Source organism: Leopardus geoffroyi, chromosome D2, assembly GCF_018350155.1.
Source record: "Leopardus geoffroyi isolate Oge1 chromosome D2, O.geoffroyi_Oge1_pat1.0, whole genome shotgun sequence".
In the NCBI taxonomy this organism is placed as follows: domain Eukaryota; kingdom Metazoa; phylum Chordata; class Mammalia; order Carnivora; family Felidae; genus Leopardus; species Leopardus geoffroyi.
In genome coordinates, this window is record NC_059334.1 from 68605663 (window position 1) to 68629812 (window position 24150).

At 47.1% G+C, this 24150-nt stretch overlaps 1 protein-coding gene across 6 annotated transcripts in view; it reads left to right on the plus strand.

Annotated features, from left to right (window-relative positions):
- RBM20 (RNA binding motif protein 20) overlaps positions 1-24150 on the plus strand; it is a 196894-nt gene that overhangs the window by 136905 nt on the left and 35839 nt on the right. For 5 of the 6 annotated variants that reach the window (XM_045438875.1, XM_045438876.1, XM_045438879.1 and 2 more), the window contains exons 2-6: positions 5351-6428; positions 7840-7901; positions 10394-10488; positions 11086-11183; positions 23684-23827. In XM_045438875.1, the coding sequence (XP_045294831.1) occupies positions 5351-6428; positions 7840-7901; positions 10394-10488; positions 11086-11183; positions 23684-23827 (1477 nt within the window). The remainder of the gene's footprint in view (positions 1-5350; positions 6429-7839; positions 7902-10393; positions 10489-11085; positions 11184-23683; positions 23828-24150) is intronic. The other variant, XM_045438880.1, reaches the window with a different exon arrangement.

The window sequence follows — 24150 nt, forward strand, 5'->3', positions numbered from 1 at the left end:
TCTGGATCCCCACCACCTAGCTTCATTGCCTGGCACATAACAGACACTCCATCCATGTGGGCTGTATGAACAAACACATAAATGCCCCACTGGCCCCTTTGAAGGACTCTTTCTGAGCAGAGGCCCAACAGCCCCTTGCCCACGTCTTGGTTGCTCTCCCTTACTTTCAGAACCGGATGGATTATGTCACAAAAATCTTGCTGAATTTTCAGGACCGTCCCTGACTTGAACCAAGGAACGGCCCTGCCTCACTCCTTGTGCACAAATACTAACCCATCATTGCATCCTGCTTGGGACTCAGAATAACATATGAAAGAGCTTTGGGACAAATAATGAGCATTTTCAAACCGAGACAGCTGTTTCGCTCTCCCAGTGAACACAATATGTTGCCCATCCTTTCAACACTAGGGAATTAAACCATTAGAAACAGTTTTCATCTGGTTCTCCTAAATATCCTGGCATTTAAAGGCAACTAGTTTTCCTTTATGTTGTATTTTATTTTTACAACTCTTGAGAGAAATGCTGCTTTAATTTAAAAAAGCTGTCTAAGTGAGCCTGGAGCCCAAGTTTTTGATGTAATTATGCACCGAGAATTCTTCCTAACAGTGAATGGCTCAGAAAGGCAACCTCGTCCCTGGGGGCAGTTAGCCTTGCAGAGGCCTGGGTGAGTCACAGTGGCTGTGCTGAGTGATAGGCGGTTCCAGCTCTGTGCCAGATGCCCAGGCTACATAACTCCCCGTGCGGCACTCCCTGCTCCCTGGTCCGTGGTTCAACTCCTTGGCTGCAAACTGTATCACTGTACAGGTTTAGGGGAAGAAATGTGGCAGATGCAGAGAACCTTGCCCCCACCCCCTCCCCTGCTATCCTCTGTGCAGGGCTTATGGGGGTTCTAGAAGGGGCCTGTAGCTTTATGTCTCCCTGGTGCTCAGGGAGTGCCTTGCATATCAAAGGTAGTCAGTATCTCTCTGAACAGGGCAGGGAGATAAACATGGGTGGAGATGATAATTGGGTGAAATAGATAGTTCTGGGACTTATTTAGGGCTTTCAGAGGTAAGGCTTTTCTGTCAAGCACTAGAAGCTGGTTTGGATGATCTGGGTTCTCACTAAGGTCTTACTGCTACCCAGCTAGTTGGCTTTGGGCAGATTACTTTCTGTCTTTGTTCTGGGGGTGAGAGGATGATTTGATCCTTAAGAGTCTGCAATTCAAAGCTTAACGCAACTGGGTAAAGAAAGCTGACTTTGAAAAGGAAGAGATCTCTGGGCTTTTCTGGCTCCCGGCAAGAATTGCCACAGGGTCTTGGGATGGACACCTAGTCAGATGGTCTGTGCTTCCTAGGACCCCGGGGGAGGTGGTCATGAGTTTGTTCATTACCAGCAAGATCCAGCCAATACCCCCCACCCCCACCACTGCCTCTCTGAGTGGAAGCTTCTCTTACATCTAATTTTCCTGCTGGATTATATTAGTTTCCTGTTGCTTCGATAACATATTACCACACATTTAGTGGCTTACAGCAACACAACTTTCATATCTTACAGTCCTGGAGGTCAGAAATCCAAAGTCAGTCTCACTGGGCCAAAGTTAAGATATCAGTAAGGCTGGTTCCTTCTGGAGGCTTTAGGGGAAATTCATTTCCTTGCCTTATGGCCCCTTCCTCCATCTTCAGAGCCAGCAGTGTGGCATCTTCTTTGGTCTCTCACCTCTGCTTCTGTCCTCGTGTCTTCTCTCCCGGACTCTGATCCCCCTGCCTCCATTTTATAAGGACTCTTGTGATTACATTTGGCCCAGGATAATCCCTCCATCTCATCACCCTTAACTTAATCACATCTGCAAAGTCCACTTTACCATGTAAGGTGCTGGCCGTGGGGCTTGATCCTATGACCTTGGGATCGTGACCTGAGTGAATTCGGAAGTCTGAGGCTCAACTGACTGAGCCACGCAAACACCCCCATAAGCAATTATTTTTAACACAAAGCCGGGTGTGCTAAGTGATGTAACAGTGACAGACTCAGATAGCAGGAATATAAGAAGGTGACATTAGTTCCAGCCATCACATGGCCCAATTTTCGGCTTAGAAATATGATTGTTATACGTACCTGAATTTTAGGTTATTAACTTTTGTAGGCTAAGGATTTTAGGGCTTTATTTTCTGCTTTCTTTTAAATTTTTTTAATGTTTATTTATTTTTGACAGACAGCGACAAGAGCGCAAGCAGGATGGAGGCAGAGAGAGAGGGACAGACAGAATCTGACGCAAACTCCAGGCTCTGAGCTGTCAGCACAGAGCCAGACGTGGGGCTCGAACTCACTAACTGTGAGATCATGACCTGAGCCAAAGTCAGAAGCTTAACCGACTGAGCCACCCAGGCGCCCCTCTTTCTTTCTTTTAAATAGGATAGTGTGTCTTTTCCTTTTTAAGCCTCTTTAGTTCAAAAGAGGTATCTGGCTCTGATGATTCATGCGAAATCGCTTTTGCTTAAGGCTGGTTAAGGTTGGAGACAATCTGAATTTGCTAGACACAGCAGATGTTGGGAAGAAAATCAAGTGAGACTTCTCATTTCATGCTGCATCTGAATGGGTAACTTCTGTAACCTGGGCCGTACTACAGAAGAGCACTTGTTTCTTGTGGCTGACCTACAAATACCCAGCAAGGTTGGCTTTCCTAGTTGGAAAGACCATTCTTCCTCGTGTGTTCTTTCCGAGGCAAAGGGGCATCTCCTGTGAGAACTCCCTGCGGCCCAGAACACAGTTTTAGAAAATACAGCTGACTTCTCTGGGAAAAACAAAACCAACCTTGTCTTACCCTGGTCATGGAAACTAAGTTGGCACCTCATTATCGCCTTGTTAGCAGGGACTGGCTATGTTGTGGACAAACCTGGTAGGAACGGTTGGCCCTGTGTGGGCAGGGTTTTGAGTTAAGCTTAATTGCTCTTCTAAAGCTCAGCTACTTAATACAACACAAGTAGAAATCTATCATCAGACTCTTGACCACCCTCCTTTCCCTTCATAGTCTCACCTACGCAGACAATTAGCGCCTCCCCACCTCTGCGGCTGCCATGATTTGTGCCTGGGCCACACTGGGGCCATCAAGGCTTGGCTGCACCCAGCACAACTACCCAGAGGAGGAAAGGTCTGTAATCACCTTTAACCGTGACTCCCCCAGGCCTCCAATATCTTCAAATGCAGTCAACCTGTTCTGTCCTGGGAGCACAGTAGGGCTGCCGGCTGGGTGAAGAGGACGTCTCCTTAATGACTTATACAAGTTCTCGATTTCTCACAGAATGGGAAAGAGTAATCCAGAATCATTTTCATCTGGCTCTGACATGTATTTTGCACTTGTATTTGAATGTTGGTGTGTCTGATGTTCTGAGAACTCACTTCAGACAGAGCCATGGAGCAGCCCATGAGGAGAGGGTGTCCTCAGGGATAGCTGAAGAACTGCATCCGTAACCACGTCTGCCCCTTCTCTTCTTTTCAAAGCCTGGCTGGGGTTTGAATCCCACACCTGTATTCACCAACAGTCGAGTGTTCACAGGAAGGTCACCTAATCTCTTTTGGCTTTAGATTGTTGCTTTGCAAATTTGGGGTGAACATTTTCTACCCCGGAGGACTGATGGAGATATCAAGTGGGATGACAGGCTGAGCATTGATCACACAGGAGTATTGCGTGCAGTAAATGTTAGGCTCTCTCCTGCTCCCTTTCCTCCCTACCACCTCCACACCTCCTCCCTGCGCCCCACCTTTCTCTCAGAGCAGTGCAAAGTGCTGGCCTCAGCAGAAGCTCTCTTTCCTCACAATGTCTCCAAAGTGGGAGGGTTGTGACATGACACACACTTTTCACATCTCCCCTTTTTTCCTCACCGTGCCCACTCCCAGACTCTTTTCTTTGTTCCATCAGACTTCTGTACAGAACCTATGACAGTGCGGACCTTGTCTGAAGTGTCCCTGCCTTGCAGTTTCTTCCCCATGCTGAATGTATGACTGGGTTCTCCATGGTAATCCCAGTTTCAAATGCGTAGTCCTGTTCTTCCCATTAACAAGTCCTGGGAATTCTAGTTCATCCACATCCCAAACACATTTCCCTGATTACCCACTACCCAGAAGGGGAGCTGAAGACGCAGAAGATGTGGTCTTACAAAAGGGCCCTGACAATGGTAACCACACATCCAATCTTATATTGGTCAAGAAAACACCATAACCAACCGAGTTCCCATAACCAACCAATAGAGTTGCCATGAGAGGCACATGTCAGACAGAGCAGCCCCACAATAAGCTTCTGTGAGAGCCTGCCACTGCTGACGACTTCAAATTCAGATTCTTCGCTTGCAATTTTTGTGTTATTCCTCATGCCAGTTGGGTTTGAGAGTGGGTTGAAGGAACCTTGATTCTTGTTTTGGGATGTGAAATGAGGATCAGGATGAAAATATGTTTGGCACAAAAATGCACATGATATACTCTGGATGCAAGTTTGTAGCCTCCTTTTTCTTTCACTTCACATATAGACTATATGGATTTACTCCTGTCGCTAATTTTTTGTTGTTGTTGAAAACAGTGACTTGACCAAGTTCACAACCGTGTCTACCGTTGGCAAGATGGTGTGGGGCTTGAACAGAGAGAACAGATACCAAGGGGGATTTAGTGGGCTGGAATGTTTTCTATTTTAACCTTGGTGTTGGGTGTACTTTTTTGGATGGTCTTAAATATTACGGAGTAAAGTAGAAATTTACGATAGTAAATGGTTCCTTAACATCTTGTTATATAGGTATATCATAATGTACTTTGTTTAAACCCTCCCATCACCCCCATTATCAGATATTTGTAATTTTCAACTTTGGACTCTTGAATAATGTAGTATTATTAAACATCTTTGGGCATCAAGTTATGTCTGCATTTTAGCTCATTTTCTTAGGATAGTTTTACAGAATTGAATTATTGGGTCAAAGAGTATGTTGTAATGAGTAGATATTACCAGACTATCTTTTAACAAAGTCACACAAATCTAGATTATCAATACCATTGTGTCCACTCCACCTTATCTTACCAGTCCTGAATGCTGTTACTAAAAAAAAAAAAAAAAAAATGCTATTTTTCTAGGCAAAAATTTTTTTTTCTCATGGTGATAGCTTGTATCTCTGATTAGCAGTGAGGTTGACCATTCTGTCATAAAATAATTTTTCCATCAGAGTTTTAAAAACGTTGACATGTATGCATGAGTACAGGCTTTTTGCAGACTCATATATAGGTGGGCCCTGGGTTTTATATGAGACGGGGGGACCACAGATGAGCAAAGAAAGAGCCCCTTGCTCCCTGGGTGAAAACTAGCTGTGCATCTAGACTTTTTGTGTTTCTGCAGTGCCGCCAAGCTCCTGGACAAGAACCCGTTCTCGGTCAGTAACCCGAACCCTCTGCTTCCTTCGCCCGCCAGTCTCCAGCTGGCCCAGCTACAAGCCCAGCTCACCCTCCACCGGCTGAAGCTGGCACAGACAGCTGTCACCAACAATACCGCAGCCGCCACGGTCCTGAACCAAGTCCTCTCCAAAGTGGCCATGTCCCAGCCTCTCTTCAACCAGCTCAGGCATCCGTCTGTGATCAGCGCCCCCCAGAGCCATACGGGGGTGCCTCAACATGCTGCGGCCATGCCCAGCGCCCGGTTTCCCTCGAATGCCATTGCTTTCTCACCCCCCGGCCAGACGCGAGGCCCGGTACCCTCTGTGAGCCAACCCCCCAATGCCGTGGTGATGCATCCTTTCAGTGGAGTCCTGCCTCAGACCCCTGCCCAGCCAGCAGTCATCCTGGGCATTGGCAAGACTGGGCCTGCCCCTGCTGCGGCGGGATTCTATGAGTATGGCAAAGCCAACTCCAGCCAGGCATATGGCTCTGAAACAGACAGTCAGCCCAGCTTCCTGCCAGCCACGGCCTCTACCACGGGCAATGTGACCTATGAAGGGCACTACAGCCACTCAGGGCAAGATGGCCAAGCTGCCTTTCCCAAGGACTTCTACGGACCCAACTCCCAAGGGTCGCATGTGGCAGGTGGATTTGCGGCCGAGCAGGCCGGGGGCATGAAAGGCGAGGTAGGTCCGCTGCTGCAGGGTCCAAACAGCCAATGGGAGACCCCCCACGGATTCTCTGGCCAAAGCAAGCCCGATCTTACAGCAGGCCCTAGCCTGTGGCCTCCACCCCCCAGCCAGCCCTATGAGCTCTATGACCCTGAGGAGCCCACCCCAGACAGGACCCCTCCTTCTTTTGGGGGTCGGCTAAACAACAGCAAACAGGGTTTCAGCGGTGCCCGGAGGCGGGCCAAGGAGGAGCAGGCGATGCTGTCCGTGCGGCCCCTGCAGGCTCATGAGCTGAATGACTTTCACGGTGTGGCTCCCCTTCACCTCCCACACATCTGTAGCATCTGCGACAAGAAGGTGTTTGATTTGAAGGTGAGTCCTGCGAGATAGCCTGGGAGCCACCGCTGGAGCCTGGGGGTGCTCCCCGCCACAACCCTGCTCTTTGCTACTCAAGAGCGAGGAACTGTCACCTTCGGGGACTAGGTAGCAGCATTTTGCCCTCAGTTCCCTTGATTAAAATTATAGGGGTTAGAACCAAAGTTCATTTCAGAAATGTATCAGGGCCAGTCCCTTGCTTTAAGGCAAGGAAGAGATTCTTTCCCATGTTTATGGATGAGAAAGCTGTGGCTGAGTCGGGGATCAGGTGACCCCACCTGGGTGACAGAGAAGGGACTCAAGGCCTGGTCTCCTGCCTCCTTGAGGAGGACTCTTCCTGCGAGGTATGCCCAGAGTACATTGTACTGAGTATGGAAGGGGAGGAAAACGCTGGAAGAATTTTGGATGAGGGCAAGAGAGCACCTCTCAGGTGAGATCTGGACACATTTTGTAGAGTGCCTCAGCTTCCCATCTGCAAGACGGAGGTGGGGCCTCATCATACCTTCCCAGTGGTTGTAATACACTTTGGGCCCCTTAAGCAAAGTTTCAGTATAGTATAAATCCACGCCCCCACCCCCCGCCAAAACGTGTTAGTGATGCAGTGGAATACTCCAGATCAATAATGATTCGGACAGCTAACATACATTAAATCCTTTCCATATGTCAACAGTAATCCTGGGAGGTAGATACTATTATTATTCTCATGTTGCAGATGAGAAAACCGAGGCCCAGAGAGAGGAAAGGACTTGCCCAGGGCCCCATAGCTAGAGAGTGGCAGAGTGGAGATTCCAACGCGGGTCTGGCTCTCCCAGAATCGGTGCCACTTGAGCACTGAGCTGTGCTGCCTCTCTTCTCTCATCCCATCTGCAGAGCATAGTGATCCCCATGTAATGGAAGTCACACCACAGTGTGTCCTTCACTTCTGCTTGGGTCACGTTGTGCAGGTGCATCCCTGTCACCCACGGGGAGGGGGCTGGCTGACACTGGGAGGCGATGGCGGATTTCATCTCATAAGCCTTTCTTAAGGGTTTGCAGCCCAGATTTTCCCAACCAGACGTAGAGATGGGTGGGGTCTCTCTGGGGGAGGAGGGAGGGAGTGGGAGGTGGGAGGTGCCATGGGACTAAGGGTGCCCGGAGGGAGGAGGAGAGAACCCGACTTGGGATTCCGGGCTTCTGTCCACGATGAGCAAGGGATATGCGGGTCTGGCTGATGGAGTGAGGGCTAGATGGGAAGGCAGGTGTGGAGAGGAGCCAGGAGGGAGAGGAGGAGTGGAGGGAGACATGTTTGCAGGGTTGGTCCAGTTTCTGGGCTCTGAGCCTCCTGCCTGATGGGGAAGCCTGCACTCATCCCTTACCTTCTCATGGACTCAGTTCTGCTTCAGTCATTTTTCCTTTCCTTCCGGTTTAGGACTGGGAGCTGCATGTGAAAGGGAAACTACACGCTCAGAAATGCCTGGTCTTCTCTGAAAAGTAAGTGCTGGCCGAGAGAACAGGTCCGTGCGTGTGTTCAGCAGGTAATCCTTGAGCACCTACTGTGTGTCACATTCTGTTTTAGGTGCTGGGGAAACAGAGAACAAAACAGGAAAATGACCCTGTCCTCAAGGAGCTTATACTTAACGGTGGGGGTTGGGGGGTGGGAAGCAGATGATAAAGAAAATAAGCAAGTGAATTATATAGCATCCCTGGTGGTAAATCCTAAGCAGAAAACAGCGTCAGGGCAGGGGCAGGAAGCGTGTGTGTATACACGTGTGCACTTGCAGGGGCTGGCCCTTGCAATTTATTTTATTGCTTTTTTTTAAAAGTTTATTTATTTTGAGAGAGAGAGGAGGGCAGGGGCAGAGAGAGAGGGAGAGAATCCCAAGCAGGCTCCCCGCTGTCAGTGCGGGGCTTGATCCCACGAACCATGAGATCGTGACCTGAGCTGAGATCAAGAGTCGGACGCTTAACCAACTGAGCCACCCAGGAGCCCCTGGTCTTTAAATAGGGTGGCCAAGAAAAGGCCGCAGTGAGGACACCTCAGGAGGTGGGGAATGAGCCCCTGGCTGTCTGGCGGACATGTACCCCCAGCAGAGGGAACAGCAAGTTGGAAACTTGATGTGGCTTTGGGATGCTCAGGCAGCAGCAGTGTGACCAGAGCAGAGTACTGGAGTGAGCAGCCAGAGACGTGCCAGGGCCTGGTCCTGAGCTCCTGGGCTTGTTGTGAGGACTTTTGTTTTGCTTTGAGAGTGAGGGCTGAACGAAGGAGTGGTGCCCTCTGGCTCCACTGAGCGGGGCCTTGGCTGCTGGGCTGAGAATAGACAGGAGCAGGTTGTGGGCAGACCAGTAAGCAGGGGGCTGTGGTAACGCGGGCAGAGAAGAGGTCACATGACCTAGGGTGTGACCAGCCGGCTGGAGTGAAGTGATCTGAAATGAGCACATTCCAAAGGCTCCCCTTTCTTTTTTTTTTTTTTTAATTTTTTTTTTTTTTAACGTTTATTTATTTTTGGGACAGAGAGAGACAGAGCATGAACGGGGGAGGGGCAGAGAGAGAGGGAGACACAGAATCGGAAACAGGCTCCAGGCTCTGAGCCATCAGCCCAGAGCCTGACACGGGGCTCGAACTCACGGACCGCAAGATCGTGACCTGGCTGAAGTCGGACGCTTAACCGACTGCGCCACCCAGGCGCCCCCAAAGGCTCCCCTTTCTTATTCACAATAACCAGTGGGTGGAAGTAACCCAGATGTCCACCGACAGATGAATAGGTGAACAATGTGTTATATCCCTACGCGGGAATATCATTCAGCCTGAGGAAAGGGACTTCTGACACATGAAGCGACACATGGCTGAACCTTGAGGACATTGTGGTCCATGAGGTAAGCCAGTCACACACGGACACGTACTGGATGATTCTGCTTATGGGAGGAGTTGCAAGAGTCAGAAAGTGGAATGGTGGCAGCCAGGGGGCTCAGGCAGGGGAAGAGGGGTGTTTGTTTTCTAGTGGGGGCAGTTTCCGGTTTGCAAGACGAAGAAGCCTGGACTTGGACGGTGGGGACGGCTGCACAACAGTATGAATGTGCTTCAGGCCCCTGAACTGTACGCTTAGAAATGGTTACGATGGCAAATTTTATGTATATTTGATCGCAACTCAAAAACTAATTTCATAAGGGTCTCCCTTTTCCGGCTCCCTCTTTTTTTGTTGCGGTGAAGGTCACGTAAGACTCACCATTTTAACCAACTTAGGGTACAGTTCAGTGGTATTTAGCAGAGTCACAAGGTTGTGCAGATATCATCACTATGTGGTTCCTGAACATTTTCATTACCCCTGAACCCCATACCCGTTAAGTGTTCATTCCCTTTCCCCCTCCCTTGTAGACTGGCAACCACTAATCTGCTTTCTGTCCCTATGGATTTGCCTCTTCTGGACACTTTGTGGAAATGGAACCGTTTAATAATATAGCCTTTGATTGCTGGCTTTTTTCACTTAGCAAAATATTTTCAGGGTTCATCTATGTTGTGGTATTTACCACATTTTTATGGCTGAATAATATCCCATTATATGTATATTACCACATTGTGGTTATCCATTCATCTTTTGATCTATATTTAGGTTGTTTTTTCACCTTTTGGCTATTGTGAATAGTGCTAATATGAACATTCGTGTACAAGTGTTTGAACATTTTTTTTAAGTTCATTTATTTTGAGAGAGAGAGAGAGAAAGAGAGAGCATGGGAAGGGCAGAGAGAGAGAGAGAGAGAAGAAGAGAATTCTAAGCCACTGAAGGGCTTGATCTCATGAACTGTGAGATCATGACCTGACCAGAGATCAGGAGTCAGATGCTTAACCGCCTGAGCCACCCAGGTGCCCCTGAACATTTATTTCTAACTATTTTGGGCCTTTGGCTGGGAGTGGAATTTCTGGGTCCTATGGTAATTCTTCGTTTAGCTTATTGAGTTACTGGTTCCCCTTTTCCACCTCTCTCCAGTGCTGGCATCCGGTGTATACTCGGTTCAGCAGAGGGAACGCTGGGTGCCTCTCCCAACAGCACAGCCGTTTATAATCCTGCTGGGAACTCTGAAGGTGAGTAAGGCCCTTCAGGTCAGCCACTTGAAGCAGAAACCAGCTTCCCAAAGGCTTACTATGTCACATCCTTAATAGCCAAACTTCCCTGATGTGCCGTATGTGTGTGTGTGTGTGTGTGTGTGTGTGTGTGTGTGTGTATAGCAGACAGATCCCAAGACACTAAAATGTATTGGCCTACGCTCTAGGCTCTTAGAGACATAAAGCTTTGTTGGTTACCAACATGCCCAGGGGTAAAATCACACCAATCACTAATCAATGTATTGAGAGGAAATTTTAATTTTTTTCTTCCAATTTACATCCTAATCATGACTTTTTTTTAAAAAATAAAGTTTATTTATTTTGAGAGAGAGAGAGAGAGAGAGAGAGAGAGAGTGCAAGTACGGGAGAGCGAGAGAGAGAGAGAGGATCCCAAGCAGAGTCTGCACTAACAGGGTGGGGCTTGAACTCAAGAACCACGAGATCATGACCTGAGCCGAAACCAAGAGTCGGATGCTTAACCAACTGAGCCACCCGGGTGCCCCCATCTTAATCATGATTTTTGAAGGTAAAGCAAATGACTAGGATTTCACACACTTGGTGTAATTTATCATTTAGATTATGCCTCAAACCTTGGATCATCGTATGCGGCCATTCCAGCAAGGTCATTTGCTCAGTCAAATCCTGCATTTCCTTCGGCTTCCCCGGGGACAAACGTGAGTACAGAAGCATGTTCTCCACTGTCATAGTCATCATCAAAGCATTTGTGTCACCCGCTATTCCTGGGTGTAGAGGTGCAAAGGATGCTGGGATGAAGTTGGCACAGATGTGGCTTTTGTAGGGCAGGAAACTGTGTCCTGTGGGCAGAGGTCAATGGGTGTTTTCTTCAGTCCAGCTAGCATTGAAACACACACACACACAAAACTGACATGCGTTGTTAAAATCGAAAGCACACATAGACTTTCTAGCATTCAGCATTGGTTTAAGGGGGAAAAAAGGTTTGAGCTTTTGTATGTATGTGTGTGTGTAAGACTTTTTGCTATTTTATTCATGTGGATTATTTCCTATGGTGGGTAATTCTGGAAGTTGAACCAGAAAGAGAAAATGTGTTTGAAAGTAAGGACCATGCAGTGATGGGATTTGTTGGCCCCTTGGGGAAATAGTTGCTTCTGTGAAATCCTTGTTTTTAGTTGTGTTTTCATTTCTTTCTCTCTACAACATGCTCTCCAGTCCCTCAAAACTCAAAAGCTTCATGCCCCCTTTGCCTACTTATTGTGATAATTTCCCTTTCCTCTTGGTTTTTCTGTTTGGTCACCACATGTAGCCTCTTCCCCCAGAAGCTTCTACTCCAGCACATGTGGAGGGAGGTGGGAGAGGCAGAACCAGAACCGACTGTGCAACAAAATGTGTGGCCCAGCCCTGCCAGAGGGCGCGTGTCTGTGTGTTCGTGGCCATGCCTGGATTTCTTTCAGTTTGTGGTGAGCAGCTGTAGCCTCTTTCTCCTCATGCAACGAGTGAGCACGAGCTCGAGTGCCATCCCCTCCATGTGTGGGGGTGTTCATGCAGAGCTTCGGAAGGGCAGGCTGAGAACTGTAGGCGTTAGGCCCCCCGGGGATGAGTGAGTGGGGAGGCCTGCCTGGGCGGAGATTTCTGTTTGCGTGTGTCTGGCTGTGTGTGATGTTTAACGGGAGAAGCGCCCTGAGACAGAGCTCTGGGCTGGAAGCCCACGCACGTTTTGGTGAAAGAGAATTTTGTGGTTTCCCTCTCTGCGCTCACCGCACTGAGGGCCACACCCAATCGGTGCAGCTTTGGGTCACTCCCGGGAGGGTAGTAAGGCCTGTCATTTGTCTTTGACCTTGTGTCTGGACAGGGGTGTGGGTGGCTCCAGCACCACCCCCACCCCGGCGTCTGTTTCCCACTGTGGCGTGTCTGTGCCCAAAACCCTGCTCTGAGATCTTAGCACGGAGGGGAAGGGGACTGTGACCAGATGGGCAGGCAGTGAGAGGTGGGCCAGGGATCTGGGCAGGGAAAGAGAGCCGATGTCCACTGAGCCCCTTTGTAAAGGGGAAGGGACTGAGCGGCAGAGGAGAAGCGAGAGCAGGACGACTCCTCTGCGTGTGTCCCGTGCCCCAACCCCACCCTCCGGCACTGACCAGGGAACAAGAAGCCCTTTCTTGCGGATGTGGAGCCAAGAGACCTGAGTTCAAACCCTACTCTGGAGCACACAGGCTCAGTGGCTGCGGGCAAGTCACTTCATTACGCTGAGGCTCCCTTTCAAATGGGGACAATAACTCCCCTAATAAAGACTTTTGAAAGTAAAGCACACAGCTGCGTTCTTACCAGACTTATGTAATTGACCGTTTTGATGATGCCTCAAATCTCGGAACACTCACACCATCCGAGCAGAGCCTCCTGATGGGTGTTCAGAGCCCAAAGGTGGGAGCGAGGCTGAGGGCAGACCAAAGCGGTGGTCACGAGGACTGAACGTGACACGGATGGACAGGGACGTGCTAGCTGCACAGTGTGTAAGAAGCACCAATGGCTGTTACTAAGCAGCAAATCCTTTTAACCGCTTGTGGGAACCTATCCTGTCCCAGGCCACGTCGTCACGTGACTGCCCCACAGCCATGGCCGGCCCAGGAGAGAACCCCTGTGACCTTGGGCAAGTCTCAGTATGTGGTGTTTCTCCTGCACAGATCTGTCTGGTAATTCCTGTGGTCATGTCTGCTTCCTCTAGAGACATGGCCAGGCTCCCATGGAAGCACTCTTCTTCCTCATGCCACAGGCACAAGCGATCTGATGATATGTGTTGATAATGATTCACGATAATTCGTGTTAATACTCAGAAGCTCTGAGTGCAGCTTCCTCCAAACGCCTGGAGATGGGAGTTCATCCAGCTTGAGCCTGAGGAGGAGCAACACAAGGAACACTTTGCTTTCTGCACTGGCAGCCAGCAGGAGATGGGGACCTCAGGGCATTGTAGGCTGATGCTGATGACGATGGCTAACATTTATACGATGCTTACTAATTTCTTAGCATCTTCGTTTGTATTTTCTCATTTAATCCAGACAGCCCTGTGAGGTGGGGAAACCAAGGCACAGAGAGACTAAGTGCTTTGCTTAAAGTCTTATAGCTGATGGCTTTAATGGAAGTGCTGGGATTTGAACCCAGGTGACCTGACTCTAGATGCCTCCCTTGTAACCATCAAGCCCTGCTGCTGCCTTTTGAGGGTTTCTGAGTTTCCTTCCTTGCTATGAGTCTCTCTTTAGCGAGCCCACTCCTCTCCCCTCTATCCACTTCCACTCTACACGCTGCTCAGTGGGATCTGAATCTGCCTTGAGGATGGCAGTGACTTATTGGGCCTCAGCTAGACATCAGCCATGGAGCAAGGCAAGGAGACCAGTGAGACCTGGCACCCAAATTCTGTACTGTGACAGTGTCCCCCACGATGAGCTGTTTGGAGACATTTTCTACAGATCCAGTGAAGGGGAGAGTCGTCACCTGACTGGTCTTATAAGTTCTGTGAGGTCTTGTTCGTCACATGAGCCTTCCCCAGGACATCTAGGGGACAAGAACAATGGCTGCCCCAACCAGTCCCTGTATCATCAGTACCTGGATGGGCACATTCTTCTACCTGATTCTGGTCCGTCGAATGCACTTGTGTCTGTCTTTAGGAGAACTGGAAATACACAAATACTGACATTTGAAGAGAAGCTGAGAAGTGAAGAGCTGATTAATTGGCTACAGAAAGATACTTTGCAAGGCTCGGTTAAGTAGCAGGGGAGTCCTTCGGAGAAATTATTGATTCTTTTTTCTGCCTACAAGTCCCGACCTCCAAAGATAAATGAATACATCAAAGGGTAATTACTCTGTTACCAAAAGACACTTTGTGAGGCTGGAGGAGTGGCCAGTGGGCTCCTTTTGCATGTACATCTCTACTCTTTTTTCTGCTTGCATAATTCATGCTCTTTGTGAAAATTCAAATGGATAAGAAATATTTCATGAGGACAGGGAAAATTCCTCCATTATCCCCCTCCCAGCCCTCATACAAAACCCATAAAAGCTTTGATGCATTTTTTCCTCCAGAAATGTTTTCTGGTTCTGTGCCGGGCTTTTTCGGTCCCATTCTACTTACAGACATCTTTTCAGAAACGCATTTGGTTGAGTAAAGCCAGAACCAGCCAGGACTCCACCATTATAATATTTGTAGAGCAAAGAGCAGTTGCTGTCTCTAAAGCTCCCTGTTTTCAAGCAGGAAAACAAATCGACCCAGGGCTTTGGGAATGAGCTTTTAGAAGGTTTCTGCACTGCTACAAAATCTAAAAGCACCCAAAAACCCATCGACCACCTCCATCAACCCTAGGTTTGGCTGAATGTGCGCTTCCGTCAGCTCCGTGGGGAGTGTGAGCCTTTCATTTCCGTGTTTATTGTTGGCAGAGATGGGGCACTAAACTGACAGTTGTATGCTGGGGGGAGGGGGGGACTTGTGTCTGTCCCTGCCACCCCAGGGTCCCCAGAGAGTGGTTTTCACTTTCACTTACGCTTTGCCATTTGACAGAGCAGAGGCACTTTATCCTTGGCTGCCTGAGTCGTCATAAACAGAGTAATCAGGTTTCTGGAAGGGGCCACTGGGGCCTTCTCAGGCTGTAAATAGTTTTCTCGTGCTTGCCCAAGATGCACTTTGCTTGCTGACTGTCCACATAAAATGGCATTGCCATTTTCACAGCCACCTTGGAGTTTATTTAGTGCTGGTGCTACAGATGGGCTTCCCTAGCCTAGGAGGACAGACATCATTTTCATGTTTTCTTTCTCACTGGGACCCTGAACACTAGAAAACTTGTATAAATCAGGAAACTGAGGCACAGGGAAACATAAATGTTTGTGGAAGGCCAGAGGTTTAAGTCCTAGGTTGCCCCACAGATGGCTGGCTGTTTCTAGAACTTCTCTCTGTCCATTCTGGCCTTCCTGGTCCATGGCTCAGATCACTGTCGTCTCCTGACTTCCATCCAGAGAAACATGAAGAGCAATAATTGATGTGGCAAATGATACCAGCCCTTCCCCCACGATTCCAGCTCTGTCATTGCTCTCCTCCCCTTGTGCATTTTCAAAGAGCAAAGAGCGAGAGGGAAACAGGACACCTGAATGGGTTTTGTTTTCTGGGTTTGTTTCCTTTTCTTTTTACAAATCTTAAGTATTTTTCTTGTTGCAAAAGTAGTACAAACATGGTATAAGAAATCCAAACAGTAACAGAAATATTTGAAAAATGGAAAATCTTAGGGGCGCCTGGGTGGCTCAGTCGGTTAAGCGTCCGACTTCGGCTCAGGTCATGATCTCGCAGTGTGAGTTCAAGCCCCGCGTCAGGCTCTGTGCTGACAGCTCAGAGCAGAGCCTGCTTCAGATGATATGTCTCCCTCTCTCTCTGCCCCTCCCCCGCTCATGCTCTGTCTCTCTCTCTCTCTGTCAAAAATAAATAAACATTAAAAAAAAATTCTTAATTAAAAAAATGGAAAATCTAGCCCTATAGAGAGAATTGACAGTTTTATACTATTTATCTCTAGCTGGTGTACATGTCCATGTTTAACTTTTAAAAATATAGGGGCACCTGGGTGACTCAGTTAGTTAAGTGTTCCAATTCTTTTTTTTTTTTTTAAGTTTATTTATTTTGAGAGAAGAGAGAACACAAGCAGGGGAGGGGCAGAGAGAGGGAGCGAGAGAATCCCAAGCAGGCTCTGTGCTGTCAGCTTGGAGCCCGATGTGGGGCTTGATCCCATGAACCATGAGATCATGACCTGAGATGAAATCAAGAGTCAGACGCTCCAGGTGCCCCAGTGTCTGACTCTTGATTTCGACTCAGGTCATGATCTCACGGTTGGTGAGGCCCGAGTTAGACTCTGCACTGGCAGCAAGGAGCCTGCTTAGAATTCTCTCTCTTTCCCTCTCTGTCTGCTCCTCATCTGCTCACGCTGTCTCTGTCTCTCTCAAAATAAATAAACTTAAAAACGTGTTTTAAGAAGTATTTTTGTAAAAATCATTTAACGCCACATAAAGTTGTGCAACTTGGTTCTTTTTATTTAAACAAGCTCTCAATACATATTTTAATTGATATCTCTATCTCTTTCCATTTCTAAACGTAAAACCCTCTCTTATGCTGTAACATTACTACCGTATACATTTACCTTGATTTATCAAGTCTACTATTGATCGATTTTTCTGCGGGACCAGAGTTGTAATCACAAATCTGCCACTATTTAGTTGCCTACAGTTCAAGCGCCTTAGCTTCTCCTAAGCATCATAGGGTAGGATTCTGTGACTTTAAAGTTTACAGGGACATTGAAGTTACCTGGCAGGTGCACCACCCAAAGCCTGTAGGCAAGTCTGGCACCAGTAAAAGTACTAGATGTACTTCAAGTCAAAGCTGGTATGCTTTATGAAATATATGAAAGTGTCAATAAAGACATCAGTGTCTACTCTCCCAAGTTAAGCCAAGATCCATAGCTATTCAGCCCATGTCCATTTACTATCTGCATAACATGTTCAAAATCAGTACCGTGAGGAATAAATATTTGCCCTGTGACTGTCTTTAGGTGTGTTTAGCACAAAACCAGAGACCGTGTGCCAGGTGAAATTAGGTCACACCTGAAAGGGATCACGCTGGACCACAGAAATTGTTTATTGAAGATCCAATCTATACTTCGTTGCCCTAGGAGGAACTTTGAGAGACTACTCTCACCCCGAAGGCCAGTTTCCCTAAGCCACATTTTTATTGCAACTTTGTGAGTCATTTGAACTGAGTCTCCTCTTTGAACTCATCTACAAAGCCTGTTCCCACCTGCACCAGAGGGTATTGAAAGGTCTCAGAATGTTCCTATACAAACTGTTTGCTGCTTTCACCTTCCCATCTGTTTATAAAAGATTGAGTGAGTTGGGAGGTCTGGGACCCAGCCGCATGAACCATTAGAAGCAGCATCTGGTTTTAAATAAGTGGCCCCAGCAAGTGAAAATGTACAGCCCAGTCCCCTGATTGCAAATGGGGGCATTCCAGGTCTGTGCTAGCCTGCATGCTAACTGAAATGTCCTCCAGCCTGGGAAAGGATTACTGTCCCTTTGGGTTAGTTGTTAGGACTTTGGTTACAACCCCCGACACCTTAGCTCTCTTGGAGATTCTACTCTAGGCTGGAAAGTTTCAAATGCACCTGTCACATACGTGCCTCCCAGGCAGAACAGTGAGTGGGATGTCAACAGAGCCCATCAACACCTCACATCAAAAATTCAAGTTGGCCAGGTCTTAAACGATATTCTCTAAACCCATCTACTCTTCTGTCCCATAGCACAGCTTTTAAAATACATTTTTTTGTAACTTTTAATAGAGTTCAGATTTACAGAAAAGTTGCAAGAAAGGTATACCTTTTGCCGAGATCCACTATTCCTTTACATTTTGGAATATGTAAAGTATGCCCTTTACATTTATTCTGTTTCTGTCTCTCTCTGTTGTCCTTATGTTCACCCATCTTTTTCTGTCCGTCCATCCATCCATCCATGCATCCATCCATCTAATCAATGATGTGTTTTTCCTGAACCATTGGAGACAGTGTACCTCTTCATGCCTAACTATGTCAGCATGAATTTCAACACAGGCTTTCTCTTACATAATGACAGTATAGTTGCATTTTTTTTTCTCAGTCTAGGAGCATTGTAGCACATCCTTTAACTGTTGAGGGAAACAAAGAGACATATGTTTTAAGGAAGCTGCTGGATGCCAGGCATTGCACCAAGGCAGTTTACTTACATTGTGTGCCATTTTTGTCTTCTAAAGGGTCCTGTGGAATCAATTTTTATTTTCCCTGCTTGATAGATAAGCAAACTCAGGCTTGGAAAAATTCACTTACTTGCTCAGGGTTAGTCACTGGGCAACAGACGCAGATCCAGGTCTGTCTGAGGCTCTCACTGCCATGGCACTGGTGCCAAGAGCCTTAAGGCTCAGACTCGCTGTGTGTCTGTCCTCATAGAGGCACCAGGCCTGCATCTTTAGTTGATCTCAATATATCATCTCAGCTCTTCTAGGAGCTGCAAACACAGAGACATTCAGGGAGCGGGAGGGCTTATCAGCAAGGTACTCACAGCTTGGAACTGATCTTGAGCTCTATAAAGATGAGACCACCCCCCAACACAGGCATGTTTTTAAGATGAACATGGTTGTGAACGTATGCATGCTGAACAGCCGATCACATAGAGAAGGAAGACAAAAACATTATATTCGCTGGGACAGGGAGTGGGGAAGACACAGGTTTTCTGTTTATGCCCATCACAATTGGGGAAGGTTATCATTGTCCTAGGTCCTAGGCAAGCCTTTGGCAAGGCTTCTGGGAGGAGTGAAATTGTAGAACTTAGAGTCACACAAACGTGGATATTTCACATCTGGAAAGGACTCTAGACATATAGGCTGCCTCCCTCATTCCAGACCCTGGGAAATAAGTTTGTCCCTGTCATGCACCCAACCAGTGGCCAAGCTGGGACTCGAATCCACGTCTTCCGTCTCCCACTACATCAGGAAGCCACAAGCTTTTTACAGCCCATCCCCTTCATCATTGACTCCTACCTACCTCAAGCAGCCACCTCCCTGCATTCCGTGTCTGGAAAAGTACTGTATCTGCCAAAGAAAGTACTTATATTAATGAGTAATTAACTCATTAACTCATTTTTATTAATCAAAACCACAGACATACCAATCAGACTTTCTCATCAGCTTAAGATCTAACCAGGATTACCATATTGATAGGAGAAAGAGACTCAACTCAGGTTTTTTAAATGTCAAAAATCATAACACCCCCCCCCCCGCCGCCCCCACTGAAATATTGTTACCCTCAAAAACCCTTAAGGAAGTATTAGAGAGGGGGCGCCTGGGTGGCTCAATCGGTTAAGCGTCCGACTTCGGCTCAGGTCATGATCTCGCAGTCCGTGAGTTTGAGCCCCGCGTCGGGTTCTGTGCTGACAGCTCAGAGCCTGGAGCCTGTTTCAGATTCTGTGTCTCCCTCTCTCTGACCCTCCCCTGTTCATGCTCTGTCTCTCTCTGTCTCAAAAATAAATAAACGTTAAAAAAAAAATTAAAAAAAAAAAAAGGAAGTATTAGAGAACCCAGGCTGGAAATCAATGTACAGCATCATGCTGCGTGCTCAAAGGCACTCAGGGTCATCCGTGCCCCCAGTGGACAAATTTTGCTCTAACTGTCCACCTGAAGACCTCATTCTCCTTTATACTCCTCTCCCCACTCCCCTCCCTCCCTCCTTTTCTGCCTCATCATTCAGATCTGCCATAGGGCATAAGGCAAATAATAGCCACGTTTATGTAAACAGTCCCAAGAATAGATTAGAATGATGACACAAGTAACTGGACACCTTTTGTGAATCAAACATGATTTTGAACCTAACTGAGTGTAACAAAAAGGTATTTTAGATCGGGGCGCCTGGGTGGCGCAGTCGGTTAAGCGTCCGACTTCAGCCAGGTCACGATCTCGCGGTCCGTGAGTTCGAGCCCCGCGTCGGGCTCTGGGCTGATGGCTCAGAGCCTGGAGCCTGTTTCCGATTCTGTGTCTCCCTCTCTCTCTGCCCCTCCCCCGTTCATGCTCTGTCTCTCTCTGTCCCAAAAATAAATAAATGTTGAAAAAAAAAAAATTAAAAAAAAAAAAAAAAAAAAGGTATTTTAGATCAATGACAGAGAAGAACTTAGACCAAACTATCCTAAATCAAATATTTGTGAAAGAATATAACACATAAATGTTTCTTTTTCTGGCTGGATAGGGTCTTTCACCCACCCTGAAGCCAGACACCATGGAAACAATTAACATAGTTTCAAGATGTTCATTTCATGGGTCACTTAGAAAGTGATAAACGGAAGTAATCTGGTTGAAATGAAGAAGCTGCTGGTGGTCTTTGGAGGCACTTGGCCTCTACCCTGAGCCAGCATTTTGCGAACCTATGACCCATGTACACATCTCCAGTTGAGAAGCTCCTAATTAGTATAATTAACTGTGAGGATACAAAAAGTCTCATGGTTCTTTGATATTAAGTGACAGCCAGGGAATTAATAAAATCCAGCTTCTATTTCTGATTAAAAATCTTGGGAGAAGAAAGTGCTCATGAAATGTACTTTTAAGATTTAAATGTAGGGGTACCTGGGGGGCTCAGTCAGTTAAGCATCGGGCTCTTGGTTTCGGCTCAGGTCATGATCTCATGGTTCGTGATATTGAGCCCTGCGTCAGGCTCTGTGCTATCAGGGCAGAGCCTGCTTGGGATTCTCTCTTTCCTCTCTCTGCCCCTCCCCTGCTCACATGGTCTCTCTCTCAAAACAAATAAACATTAAACATTTTTAAATAAATAAATAAAGCCAAAATAAAATTGAAGTGTAAACCTTTTTTTTTAAATAAAGATCTTGTCTTTACATGATCATCTCTACACCCAACATGGAGCCCGAACTCACAACCCAGAGATCAAGAGTCACTTGCTCCACCACCTGAGCCTGCCAGGCACCCCGTGTGTAAACCTTCATTTGAGACCCATTCATTTAGGACCTAACAACGTCTGCAGCATGAATTCCTCTTGAGCTTTATCATTGCCCTAGATCTTGGGGGTTAGCTTTGGCAAGGCTTCTGGGAGGAGTGAAGAGGGTGAGAGGCTGCTTACTTTGCAGGAGGCATGTTCCACCACCCAGCAGCTCGGATACAAGCCTCTTGAGTTGCTCTTTCAGGCTGCAGGAGATAGTGAGAGAGGTGCTGGCCTCTGTGATGGTCACTAAGCAACTGGACGGGCAAGGAGAGGGCACAGCCCAGAATGGCCCTGTGGTTCTGTGTGTCTCCCCTGTCGGTCAAGCACGACTTGGCCCAGGCCGATCACAGCAAAGTCACATGAGGCAGAAACGTGCTCAGCCGGCCTGTTGATAAATTCAGATGACCAGCCCCTTGGCCCTGCTTCAGAGCTCGGCTGGGTCTGTGTCTTTGTGTAGACCACTCACCCTAATGAGAGGCAAAGATCCTCCTGTCATCCCTGGAGAAGGGGTCAGTCCCCGGGAGCCAGGCTCAGGCTCAAAATCTGACATCTTACGGGGAGTTCTGTCTGCGCTCCGTGGAGGCCCAGGGCTGATCTGGGAACTGCCTGGGCCGCACACCAAATCCCGTTCCTCTTTGGGAAAGCGCCTGACCTCTGGACACCACAGAAGGGCAGGTCTGCAAGGGGCACTTGGGTTTCTCCAATGCAACGTTGAGCCATGAAAGGAAATTCTTATTGACTCTAATTGTCCTCAGCCCAGATGAGACAAATGACAGCTTCTTGCGAGAGAATTACCCAAGTATTAGCCTTGCTAGGGATGAGACCCACATCAAATGTAATTACATGTTGAAGTTCACTTTATGTTAGAAAATGGTGATCATGCAGTTGTAGGCTATGCTATTAGAATATGTTTCAGGTTTGGAAAATTGCATCCTTCTCTTCCACACTGGATTGGCTTATGGTTACTAATTCTTGAACCTCCCGGAGACTTCCAGTCTGATTAAGGTTTGCACAGACCAAACAGACGTACTTCCTCCCTCCCGGAGCTTTGATTTGGCCCAGGTCATGGCTTCCAAACTGTGTTCTTTAGGACTGCTCGCTGGTGGTAGTGTCAGGGTGCCGGACCCCAGAGTTTGTCTACAGCAGCTGGTCTTATTTGTGAAATATATTGGGCTGCTGGAGGAAAGGATTCCACGGCTAACAAAGTTGTGACAGCCACTGCCCTGAATCACAGGTTGTTGTCATGAATGTCTATAGATAAGGTCCCCAAAATGCTTGCTGTGCTCCTTTTTCTCTAGTCAAACAACATGAGGTATATAAGAAAGTGTTAAAAACATCTTTCCCCTTATTCCCTTCCAGTTCTGTTCTTTGAAGACAACTAGTGTTGACAGGTTGATATGTATCCTGCCCGGCCTGCCTTTCTCTGTCTGTGCTGATATCCTTAACAAATTTTTCATTGTGAAAAATTTCAAACATACAGAACAATCGACACTAGAATAATTTATCCCTTGTATATTCCTTCCCCGACTCCAATAATTATTAAAACTTTATAACACTTGTCTTATCTATCTCTTTCTCATATGTTCTGATTTTTTGTTTTGTTTTAAAAAAAATGGCATTGTACTGCGCGTGCTGCCTGGCAGCTTGTTTTTTACCTAATCATTTTTTTTTAACGTTTATTTGTTTTTGAGACGGAGAGAGAAAGCGTAAGTGGGAGAGAGCCAGAAAGAGGGAGACAGAGGATCTGCAGCAGGATGTGGGGCTCGAACTCGCGACCCGTGGGATCATGACCTGAGCTAAAATCAAGAGTTGGTGCTTAACCGATTGAGCCCTCCAGGCACCCCACTTACTTAACCATTTTTAAAATTATTCCTTATCAGTTCATTTACCTCTGCCTTTCAGTGGCTCTGTAGTTTTCCGGTACTTGAACCATCATTTACTCAAACACTCCCCTAGTCTTGGACATCCAGGCTGTCTCCAGAATGTTTTGCCACCTTATAAGTAACAGCAATATCCTTGTGCATAGGTTTTTATATATTGGTGCATTTATTTCTGTAGGATAGATTTCCCAAAAGTGGGATGGCAAGATCATGGGCTATCTATACTTTAAGTTTCATTAAATATTGCTAAAGTATATTCTCAAGAGATCATAGCTGAACAGCTTCCCCACAGTGACACATGGATAAGCCCATGTCTTCATATCTTTGACGGCCCTGGATGTGATTGCTCATTAAACTGTTGCAAATCTTGGGGCACCTAAGGTGGCTCAGTTGGTTGAGCATCTGACTTCAGCTCAGGTCACGATCTCACAGTTTGTGGGTCCGAGCCCTGCGTTGGGGCCTGTGCTGACCACTTGCTTGGAGCCTGGAGCCTGCTTCAAATTCTGTGTCTCCTTCTCTCTCTGCCCATCCCCCGCTGGTGCTCTGTCTAACTCGGTCTCTCAAAAATAAACAAATGTAAAAAAAAAAATTAAACTGTTGCAAATCTTTTCTATAAAAGGATGGCATAAAATTGATATTTTGTATGTGTCTGTCAGTGGGTTCTTTTTCTGCATTAATTTCGGAAGTTATATCCCTGCAATCATTATTTGGGGGAAGATGGCCATTAGGAACATCTGGAATAGAGGGCCAGAGAGAAGTGTCTTTTGAAGACCAGCCTCTGCTCTTTGTTCCCATCAGTTTGCACAGCGGAAAACGGGTGCTGGCCGCGTGGTGCACATCTGCAATCTCCCTGAAGGAAGCTGCACGGAAAATGATGTCATTAACCTGGGGCTGCCTTTTGGAAAGGTCACTAATTACATCCTCATGAAATCTACTAATCAGGTAGGTCTGGGCAATTTCACATTGTTATGTACCAGACAGACCCCCACATGGGTGGAGGGGAACTATATAATTTTTTTTAAAGAAGCTGTTCTTAAAGAGGTAATACACAGCTGGCCTCTTGCTGGGACAGCACAGAGGTTTTTGGTGGTGGTGGTGTTTTGTCTACCCTTGTCTCACTTTACTCTTCTTGTGATGGGTACGGGCCTTTGTGAGTTGCTTAGAGGTAAGGCGGTACTTCAGAGTGAGGTACTCCTTAACACAGAAAAGCTAACTGGCCCCCAAAATAGAAATCCATAGACATGAGTCTTTTCACTGTTATGAAC